Here is a 10,369-nt window from a genome sequence, read left to right on the forward strand (position 1 = left end):
GACCAGCCGCCTCGCGGAGGGCTGGGGTCCCCTGGGAGCACCCCGAGGTCGGCCACAGCGCGCACAGCACGAGGTGTCCCGAGGGCCGCCCGCCCCGGGCGCTCCATCCCAGGCGGAGGAGTTCGGACCCTGCTCCACCAGTAGTTTCGCTCCTGCTCCAAGTGGCGCGGATGCCACCCTGATGGGGTGCCTGGCGGTCGGGGGTAGCAGTGACCTGGTCCGCTGGCAACCCTTCTTGGGTGGTGGGACCGTGTTGGTCCAGTAGGGCGGAAATGGGCCATCCTACACCAGGACCCTGGAGACTCCAGCAGTGAAACCCACCGCCCAGAGACGCTGCTCTGGGAAAGCTCCTTCGCTCCACCCCCGCCCACGGGTCCTGAGAGCCACTTAAGAGCCCTTAGGCCAATCAGAGGCTCCCGAAGTGTGAGGCCAAGGGCCTACAGGTGCGGCTAGGTGAGGCTCATTTAGCCCAATCCAGGGGAAGCTTCACCTGGGCACGTCCCCTCCTTCCCACCCGTGAGCCGCAGTTCTGCAGTGCGCATGCCCTTTCATTCAGACACTCCGGAGGTGCGCTCAGTCCATGTGACCAGTGGGGACGTGTCCCATGGTCCCTGGGCAATCAGGATGGAAGTCAGAGCAGGTGCCTGGGAGGGGTTTCCGGGTTCCAGGCAGGCCAGTGCTTGGTGCTTTCTGGGAAGTAGGGGCAGTTCCTAGAGGTGAGCTGGGTCCCCCAAGGCCCACACCTGTCAAGTGAGTGTGTAGTAACCAGACTCCCCGCGAAGCTAGCCCTCCTGGGGGCCACCATGAGCCCTGTCTCCAGGATAGGTGCAAGGTCCTGGGGCAGCTGCAGCATCAGGCAGGGGCAGGCGCCAGTGGGAAGGAGCAGGCAGGCACAAGCTGAGGGTTTCCTGTCATTTCTTTATTGGGGCAGGGAATGCATCATTCACAGGGACCTCTGTGCTGGCCCCTATGTGCACACAGCTCCGTATACACACATCGCATGAGGCCAGGGCTCTGGTGGGCCGGGAGGTCAAGCTCTTTCACAGAGGGTGCTAGAAAGAGACCATTCCAGAGGATAGGTGTTGTCTGAGGCCGTGGCCCCACCCTGGTCGGAAGCCAGCTCTATCTGAATGCTGGACAGCGCGGGGTCCAGGGGGCTGGGTGGAGAGGAGTTCGGGTAGACAGCAGCCTCACCCCTGCTCCCATCCCTGGGCTGTGGCAGGGCCAGCCCTGCTCCCGAGGCAGGTCGTCAGGCTCGATGGGAAGGGGCCTGAGGATCCCAGTGCTCCACGGGACCACTCCTGGGCCCTTCTCCACGCCAGGCCTGTCAGAGAACAACCCTGCGGTCCAGGTGATCCCCGCGCCCACTCCGCTGGTGCCTCACTTCCAGGTGTTTCTTCTGGACCTTCTCAAAGTGCTGCAGCAGCTCTGCATAGTCGATGCTGGCGGAGTCCGTTTTCTGCGATTTGGGGGCTGCCTTCAGACCGTCTCTGGGGAGAGGGAGCAGAAGGGCGCGGTGTCAATGTCCTGGCACACGTGCTGCTGGAGGGAGGCAGCTCCAGACACAGGAGGGCAGGGCCACAGGTGGTGGAACTCCATAGCGGGGAGTTGGCTGCTTCGGGCCCAGCACCCCTTCCTCAATAGCCCCAAAGAGTTGAGGAGCCCCGTGAGCTTCCCCTCCCTGGCAGTTGGAGAGACCAGTCAACATTGTGGCTTGGACATGGCCTCCAGCCTGTGGGCTGGCAACAGCGCCCAGAGCAGGCATTGCATTGGGAAGCATTTCCTGTTTACGAGTGGCTCCCTTTGGGGTGACAGCCAGGGCCTGCAGCCAGCCAGGAAGCCAGCTGGGGCCTGGAACAGGGTCAGGGATGGGGGAGGAGGCAGCTGGCCCTTTCTCTGGGGCAGGGCTAGGGCCAGCAGGGAGGCTGAAGGGTCTCCACTGGGCCCTCAGTTGGCAGGACACATTTTTGAGTGTTGGGACCCAGAAGCCTGCAGGCAGGCCCTGTCCCTGGGGAAGGAAAGCTGGTTTCAGCGCTGGGCATGCCCATGGCTCCTACCACTCCTGTTGCTACCACCCTCCCCAGCTGCTCGGTACAGCAGCAGGAGTTGTGCACTGCACACTTACAATGTGCGTGGTACTCCCTACAGTTGTGCAAACTAGTAGCCCTGTTGCCCCTTCAAATCAGTGTTTAGCTTGCCCTTGGGGACTAGATCCCCTCAGGCCCCTGTCCCATTCGCCATCCCTGCAGTCCCGATAGACTCTGCTCTCCTTCACGGAACCGCACTGGCCTGGGGGGCAGAGCTGTGTGGCCGGCAGTTACCTGGGGGTCCTTGGAGCTCTAGGGAAGGGTCTCAGGAAGGCTCTGGGCTGTTGGTGAGAATCCTTGGGTCCTGTGAGTTCATGAACAGACCCCAGTGGGGGTGTCCGGGCAGCAGCCAGGCACAGGAGCTAGACAGGTATGACCCAGTGGTAACCTGACCACTTCCTAGCCATTAAACACTGGGTGACTCGGTTTCCTCATCTGTGAAGGGGGATTTCTCCAGCCCCTGCCTAGGTACCTGATGGGCAGCCACCATGGCTACCATTCTGCCCTTGGAAGTGACCAGCCGGGGCCAGGAGCTTGAGGCACATGAGCTGCTCATTTTGGGGGAAACACGATGGTGCTTCACCCACACGGACCCCTCAGCAGTGAGCTTGGCTCCTGATAAGGTACAGGCGCCCGATGGTCTGCGCCTGAGCAGCATTGCTGACCCTCCACTGGGGTGCTGGGCCGGGGCCAGGGCAGCGTGGACCCTCCCATGGTCGGCCACCCGGAGCCTGGAGGTGGCCCCTGCCCCTCAGCCTGCTCCCTCCCTGCCTTCTTGTGAAGGTGCATCACCTGCAAACACCTTGGCTGGTTGCTGGGGCTGCTGCTTTCTGGGCCTCAGGCCTTGCCTCCTGAGCTGTTGAACATTAGTTCAACGAAGATCAAAAAGTGGGGCTGTCCTAGGGGCCAGATGGCAGGCAGGGACCTCCTGTCACAGTCACTCTGTGGCACAGGTGCCACTGTCCTGAGAGAAACCTGGGTTTCTGAGGAGGCCGAGAAACACCCTGGAGCTCGGACCTCTAATTTCAGGGGGTGGCCGGATGCTACCCCAACCCAAGCCTGTAAACATGAGGCCAGAGATGACCCTGAAACATGTCATCTGCCGCCGGGGTTTCATGGGTCTGTATGCTGCTCCCTCAACACTCCTGGTGAGCCACGGCATTAGGCCCCAGGAGCGAGATGAGGGGTTTCCATGGAGATGCCAGCAATGAATGGCAAACCCAGGGTGATATGCAAAGATGTGGCCAGGGTACGTGTGGGGGTTGGGAGGAGTGGGCTGTACCTTGCTCTCTAGACAATTAGTCTTGTCCCCAGGGACTCAGCCTCCCTGCGGGTAGACCCTTCCTGGCCTGAGGTCATGGGCGCAGGGAGGGGTATGTCCCATGGGGGTCAGGGCTCCTCTCCCTGCGTCCCAGAGGGCACAGCCACCGGGGGCCTCGCACGGGTCCTTCATGTTTGCAACCCTTAGGCAGTGATGCCTGAAGGACACCGCCAGCAGCAGAGCTGGGGCTCCTCTCCTGCCACCCCACCCACACACCTGTCACCAGGCTACTGTGGTGAGCGTCACAGCTTTTCCTTCGGAGGGTCCCTCCAGCCTCACCCAGGAGATGGTCTTTGGGGAGTGGCTGGGAAGCCTGAGGGGGGCCAGGCTCCCTTAGCCCTGTGGGAGCCCTGAGCCCACAGAATGAGGGAGGGCGAGGGCCCAGGAACTCCCTCAGCTGTTCCCTGCTTGCAGGCCTGTCAGGCACCTGACGCTGTCCCCCAGCTGCCTGTCCCTCCCAGGGCTGAGACTGTCCTCTCCAGGGTGTGCGCTGTCCCTGTGCCCACCTCCCAGCTGTTCCCGAGGCCCCTCCTCACCTACTGCTCCGGCCTGTCCGCCTGGGTCCCCGATAAGAATGGCTGGGAACACAGCCCTGAAGCAGCCATTTAGTCCCAATGTTCATTTCCCGAGGAAGAAACCCAGAGAAAGCGTGGGGCTTGCCTGAGGTCAGAGCTGGGGCCAGGTCCCTATGGAGGCCTGGGGATGTCCCGACCTCGGCAAACAGAACGAATGCTCGGTTCCCTAGCGTCCCTGTGCAGACTCGCTCTGCCCTGGCTTGGGGCGTGCAGGGAGGGTCCCTCTATTCTGAGATGAGGAGAGTAGGGGGCGGAGCTCGGAGAAGGGAATGGCCCAGCAGCACAGGGTCCATGGCCTGGCCTGAGGTCTCCCCAGCAAGGCAGGCTGGTTCCCGAAAGGGAGTACCAGAGCCTGCCTACCTCCTCCTCCCCTCCCACCGCACCCCCTTCCTAAGCGCCTGCCGGCGCCACCCTCACACCCACCAGGTGTTGTGAAGGCCCCTGTAGAGGCCAGCGAAGCAGTGTGGCTTCAAGGCCTCTCTCCCCAAACGCAAACCCACCTCCTCAGCTGCTCTCTGCTCCCCTGGGACTCCCCGGTGGCACCAAGAGCAGCGGGATAGTGCCAGCACCGCCGCCCCGAAGAGCTGCTGCTGGGGAGAGGGTCAGGGTGGGCAGGAGCTGGGCCTTGGTCTGGAGACCACTCTTGCTGAGGGCTCGAGCCCCTCCAGTTGGCCTGGGGCAGACCAGCAGTCAGGTGCCCACACCCAGCCTGTGCCAAGGCCAGGCGGGTGGGAGGGGTGGTGGGCTGAGCCCTGCAGGGCATAGAGGCTCGGAGCAGGGGCTGTGTGCCGGGCAAGCCCATCGAAAGGCTGCCTGCATCCATGCCAATGGCAAAGGCGCGAGGCCCTTTCAGGAGCGAGACGCCAGGCCTGCAGAGCGGCCTGAACAGCCTGGGAGGGAATTCTAGACACACAGGGCATCTGATGCAAGCTGGGCGCGCTCCATTCAGCGTAAATCTTCTCAGTGGCTCTGCCTGTTTCCATGGCGACCTGACAAGTGAAATTTTCCATCTCGGATGCCAAATGCCTGTGGATGAGGCGAAGCCTCCAAGGGTTACCAAATATAGACAAGGCCCAACAGGCTCCAGGGGCCAGGCCAGCAGTGTGTTCGGGTGGGAGCCTCGACCCCCCAGGGGCCGCAGCCTCCTGCTAGAGCTGCCCATGCTGGGCCTCTTGGCAGAGGTGTGTCTATACCTTTTCTTCCTATGGGCAGCGCCCGCACAGTGCAGCCACAGGTGCACGCTACCTCTGATTTTTAGGTTAACCCTGGTTCTTAGAGAAGGTCTCACTACCACCTACTCCCAGAATCCCCCAGCCTGCTGTTCTGATATGGAAATGAGAGGCCCACAGGCAAGTGGCTGTGGGTGGACAGGGTCTGAGGTGAGAGAGGGGTGTGATGCCCAGGCAAGGAGACCGTTGGCAGCCCCTGAGGCACAGCGTCCTCACCAGGCCCCCCGGCCCTGCCCTTGCTGGGTGGCGATGCCTCTCCCCATGGAGGCAGCGGGCGCAGGCCCCCGCCCGGCACTCACTCGGTCTGCAGCAGCTCGGGGTTGGGCACGCACTGGAGCCGGTGGGAGAGCAGCTGGAAGGCGCTGCTCTGGGGCAGCAGCATGAGCAGGCCGTAGAGGGCCTTGATCAGGTACGGGTTGTTCTTCACGTCCAGCAGTTGCAGGCGCAGATCTGCAGGAGAGCAGAGGTCAGGGGTTAAGAGCCTGGCCAGGACAGGGCCAGCCAGGGGGCCGTGGCAGAGAACAAGGCAGGGGCTCAACAGCCAGGTACCACTCCTGCCCCCAGCCAGCAGCGCCTCGCTGTCCCCTGACCTCATCATGCTCTCTTCCTACCACTGCCTGTCTGATCTTCCCAACAGTCACCTCAGCCTGGCGACGCCAACCTGCCGCTGGGCTGTCCCTGCCCTGTGCTCACCGCCTCCCTGGTAAGGAGGGGCGTGGGCTGTACTGTAGCAGGTCCCCTCTGTGCTGCACAAGCCAGCACGAGCTAGGCAGGTGGGCTGGAGAGGCTGGGCTAGGACCGCGGAGGGAGGGCAAGGTGGAAAGCACTTTCGTGTGGGGCTGAAACACATCCCACGGGTGTCTGGGAGGGGCTTTGGAATCCACCTCAGATCCCAGTCCTGCCACCACCCCACTGGGTGGGAGGAGACACAGCCCTGGCCCTGCCCAGCACCCGTCCCAACTACACAGGCCCAGCCCTCCCTCCTCTGAGCCCCCCTGGGACAGTCACTGGCTCTAGCTTCTCGTGTCTCTAGGCCCAGCTGGGTACCCTCTGTGGAGGGTGACACACACTCCCAGAGAGGCCACGCCACCAGCAGCTGTGCAGCGTCTGGGCTGATGCTGAGCTAGGGAGCAGCCAGGCCCTGGGGCTGGGAAAGCTAGGAAGCAGGGCCTCCTGCAGCCCGCCCCTTCTGAGGTGGCAGAGGCCACCAGGGGAGACCTGAGCAGTCATCCCCGCGCCTTCAACTCCAGCAGAAGCGTGGGCCTATCAGGGTCCAAACCCCCGAGCCCTGCTGTTAGAACGGGCGCTCGGCAGGACCAGGGAGGCATCTGCTGTGGTCGCCCCAACAAAGCCCTGGGCCTGGAGAGGAGATGCTGTCGCTTTTCTAGGGTCGGGGATGGACCTGACCTCAGGGGAGCATGTGCCTGGCTGCCTGGGAGGCCACCAGGGAAGTGAGATTAGCTCAGGGGACCCTTGGGACAGGCTCAGGTGCACTCCACGGGGAGCAGGTCCCCCCCGCCCCACGTGTCCCACAGGCATCGGGCAGCATGGGCCTGGCTGTTTGGAAAGCTGCCCTCTGTTTGGTTGGGTGGAAGGGGTGGTGTCCTCGGCCCCTGCATCTGCCTTTGGGCTCCAGAGTGAAGACTGATGGCTCAGCCTGGCAGGTCACAGGCGCTGCCAGAGAGCAGGAGGCCTGGGTGGCTGGCTTCCTACCGCACTGAAAGCGCACGCGTTGCATGCAGTCGCCGTGTCTGAGGCGCCAAGAGCCGCGTGTGCCACAGCCAGCTGCCACTTTTGCACATTCAGCCTGGGTGTTACGATCAGGCAGTTCCCACCCGTCGGCTCCCAGCAAATGCCAACTCTGCTTTGCGGAGAGATGAGCGTGTGGCTCTTGGGCACATAGGAGCCTGCAGGTGGGCCAAGGGTCCCCACAGCGTCCAAGAGCCAGGGCAGAGTGGCGTGCTTGGAGGAGGGGCTGGCACGGCGCTGGGACAGCTGCCCACCTGTCCCGACAGCACTGCTCCAGTTCTCCCGGCAGCTGATATTCACCTTCAGTGGGTTTTGCTGTCGGCGCTGGCGTGTCCACAAGCCCCACCCTGAGGCACCCGGGCAGGTTCTGATGCCACATGTCCCAGCCCTGCTGCGTCTGGTCTCTTCAGACCTGATCTCCTCCCCAGTCTTCCATTCTTGACATTCCAGAGTACCCCTGGGGTGACTGCCCTCCCTCCACCCCCTCCCTCTTCTGAGTGTGGCTTCACCCCGCCTCACTTCAGGCCGCCTCACTCCAGGCCACCCAAAGGCCAGAGGCGAGAGGCAGGGCCTTACATGTGAAGATGGGGCACTCGATCAGCTGTACCAGCTTGTCCACCTCCGTGAGGAAGTCCACAGTGACCTCCAGGTCCCCGCTGGTGGGTAGTCAAGGAAAGTCTTTGCCCTGGGCCAGGACAGCCTGTCTCAGGGAGGGCCCTGACGGGGAGGGGCGGCAGCTGGAGAGCTGGGACCCAGGGACCTGACCCAGCGGCTCAGAGCGACCCTCCTCCTTCCGGTCCGGCTCTCGAGGCACAGAGCTGCTTCTGCCTAAGCAGGATTCCGCATGCGAAGGGCATTAGTCCATCCCGCTGCCTTTGTGTCCCTCTAATTGAGAAGCGCACAGCTGTCCCCGCGGCACGGCACCCGGCTCTGCTCCGGCAGCTCCCTCCCCTGCGATCCTGGGCTCTGAAAGGCCCTCACTTATCGCGGGCCTGCAGCCTGTGGGGAGGGCTGGGCAGGAAGGGTCTGCTCCCGCCTGAGTGGACGCCGCCAGCCTGGCCAAGGTCAGGGCTGCGGCAGGTGTGGCCTGTGGTCCCTTGGTCACCAATGACCGAGAGAAGCAAATCTAGGGTGTGGAAGGGGAGCAGCACTGAGGGAGCCAGGCAAGGCCATGGCTGACCCTCAAAGGAGACTCCTCAGGGCCCCTCCTTCCTGAACCCCAACTCCAAGCCCCTCAGGGAAGGAGACCGATTTTGCATCTGAGCAGCTCTCCCAGTGAGGTCACGCCAGGCATTCCCGGAGGAGGCTGGTTTGCTGCACAGTATTTTAAACAAAATGTGACCATGATGCCCTTCGCCGAGGCAGGCCCTGAGTGGGCTGGGGGGAGGGGGGTCGGGGAGGTTTCCCTCTTCTGAGGCCCCCTGGTCAGCCAGCTCTGCCCCTGGGTCACCGCCGAGCTCTGGCTCTGTGGCCCCTGAAGGTCCCTAAGCACCAGCACTCAGCTCAGCCTACAGGCTCGCCCCCGCCTACTCTCAGGCCTTCCTCCCGCCGCCCCAGCACAGGGCCCACCGATCTGCAGTGAGCAGGTGCCCCTGCCCGTTCCCCGGCTCCCGCACCTGGTCCCTCAGCCCCAACCCCCAGCCTATGCGGCTTCTCCAGGGCCAGCTCTCCTCCCTCAAGGCACCCATCCGTCCTGATGTCACGGGCCTGGGAGCAGGAGGATGGCAGTGGGCCCCCCCCTCCAGCGGTTGGACCGGAAGAACTGACAGCGAAGGATACAACTTCTGGATGAGGTCGTAGGCGTGCCGGTAGTTCTGGGTGAGGAAGCAGAGGGACACCGTGGTGACGGGGTTGTGGCACCAGGAGCGGTACAGGCAGCAGAACAGGTCCTGGCTCTCCTGGGGGAGGCATGAGCAGTGAGCAGAGGGCCCGTGCCTCCTCACCTGCTCCTCCCCCCGGGGTCCATGTGGGGACCTGAGCGGGAAGGGCCCGTGTGGGGAGCCAGCTGTTGGCAGCCCCGCTGGGAACCGCTGTCACAGGAAATGCTGACAGTTCCTCCCGGACCCTGTCATTACTCCAGGCCCCACCGAGCCACGTGTGGTGACAGGGCCCGGTGGGGGAGCCCGTCCTCCGTGCTGGCATTTCTGCTCTCGGCAAATAACAGTGATTGTCCCCTCCAGGACCCTGTGGTCCGGAGTGTGTGGGGCTGGGAGGGCTGTGCGGGAGGGCACAGCCTGCGGGTGGGGTGGCGGTTCCCTGTAGCACCCTCCCCTCGTCCTCAAACGGCACATCTCCTCCCTCTCTGTGGCCCACCTTGCACTCGGAAACCAGCCCAGGAGCTGAACCCACATTCGGGGGAGCCCCTGCCCTGAGGAAAATTCTTAAGGCCTCTGCGAATGTCTGAAAGGAACCACAGGAAGGAGGCAGGGGTGTGGCCTGGATCGCTCCGAGCCTCTTGGCCCCAGATGCCCTCAGACCAGGCGTGGCTGTCCCGGAGGCACCCTGAGAGGGATGGATGCAGGGTCTGAGCTGGGAAGGAGGGTGTGGGGGTGGTGGCCACAGACCAGATAGGGGAACGAAAGGCCTGGAGGCCATCTGCAACTCAGCCCCCACCCCTGGAGAGCATGACCTTGACCATGGCCCCCAGAGCAGGATGGGAGGATGGTGAGTGCCTTTCTGCTCTCTGATCAGCCCTGGGAGGTCCTCACCCCAAGCCTGGGACGGGCAGCCCTATGATACCCTGGCTTCCGACAGGGTGCCTTTTGGGACACATGGTCTAGCTGCTGGGGAACAGGGCCCGGGCCAAAGAGGAGGGCAATGAGAACAGTAACCCGATCCCCGGCAGGGTGACAGCCACAGGCCTGGCCCTGACAGGGAGGTAGCATCCAGAGGGCATCACCCATTGGGTCCCTCACGAGTCCAGAACCCTGTGTGCCAGGGGGCAGCGCCAGGCTGGGAGTGGGGTGTCAATGGGAGAAAAGGCACAGCCTTTGATGGGTCAGGGAGGGTGCGTGGACCCGAGTAAAGCACACGGTCTCCTCGGAGAGGCCTCCGCAGCTGCTCAAGGAGCCAGCTGGGACTCACTCCCACGCTGTCGCTTCCTGTGCTCAGCCCAGGGGCGTCCATGTTTTACACTGGCCCAGGGAGATCTCCAATTTCATCCGTCTCCTCCCAGAGAGCCTCCTGGGGCTGAGGGCGGGCTGGCAGGACGGGTGCCCGGTGCCCGGGTGCACACAGGGTTCCCCAGCCAGAGCCCGCAGGCACGGTACCAGTGTCCTCAGGTCCTTGAGCTGGTTCCGCAGCTGGAAGAGCTCGGTGGAGGTGAGCAGGATGGTGTTGAGGGTGTGGACCATGGTCGAGGCGAACTTGAGGTCCTCTTCTCGGAGTAGGATGTCCGCCATCGAGTGG

General features: G+C 63.5%; 1 protein-coding gene across 1 annotated transcript; it reads right to left on the minus strand.

Moving 5' to 3' along the window:
• Positions 1-898: 898 nt before the first annotated feature.
• Positions 899-10,363, minus strand: LOC102757476 (protein VAC14 homolog). Its single transcript, XM_006755777.2, has 5 exons — positions 10,231-10,363; positions 8,741-8,859; positions 7,538-7,617; positions 5,512-5,662; positions 899-1,490 (listed from the first exon to the last, which is right to left on the minus strand). The coding sequence occupies exons 1-5, from the start codon at positions 10,360-10,362 to the stop codon at positions 1,328-1,330; spliced, it is 645 nt and encodes a 214-aa protein (XP_006755840.1). The 5' UTR covers position 10,363; the 3' UTR covers positions 899-1,327.
• Between the last annotated feature and the right edge of the window lie 6 nt (positions 10,364-10,369).

The sequence above is a fragment of the Myotis davidii genome, unplaced genomic scaffold, assembly GCF_000327345.1.
Source record: "Myotis davidii unplaced genomic scaffold, ASM32734v1 scaffold453, whole genome shotgun sequence".
NCBI classification, from domain to species: Eukaryota; Metazoa; Chordata; class Mammalia; order Chiroptera; family Vespertilionidae; genus Myotis; species Myotis davidii.

Bases quoted from the DNA above. Each gene is read 5' to 3' on its own strand.
- LOC102757476 (XM_006755777.2), bottom strand. From the start codon at position 10,362: ATGGCGGACATCCTACTCCGAGAAGAGGACCTCAAGTTCGCCTCGACC. The intron at 7,618-8,740 runs GTATCCTTCGCT...ACTACCCACCAG, and splicing joins TACGACCTCATCCAGAAGTT to CGGGGACCTGGAGGTCACTG. The intron at 1,491-5,511 runs GTGAGTGCCGGG...CCCTCTCCCCAG, and splicing joins CCCGAGCTGCTGCAGACCGA to AGACGGTCTGAAGGCAGCCC.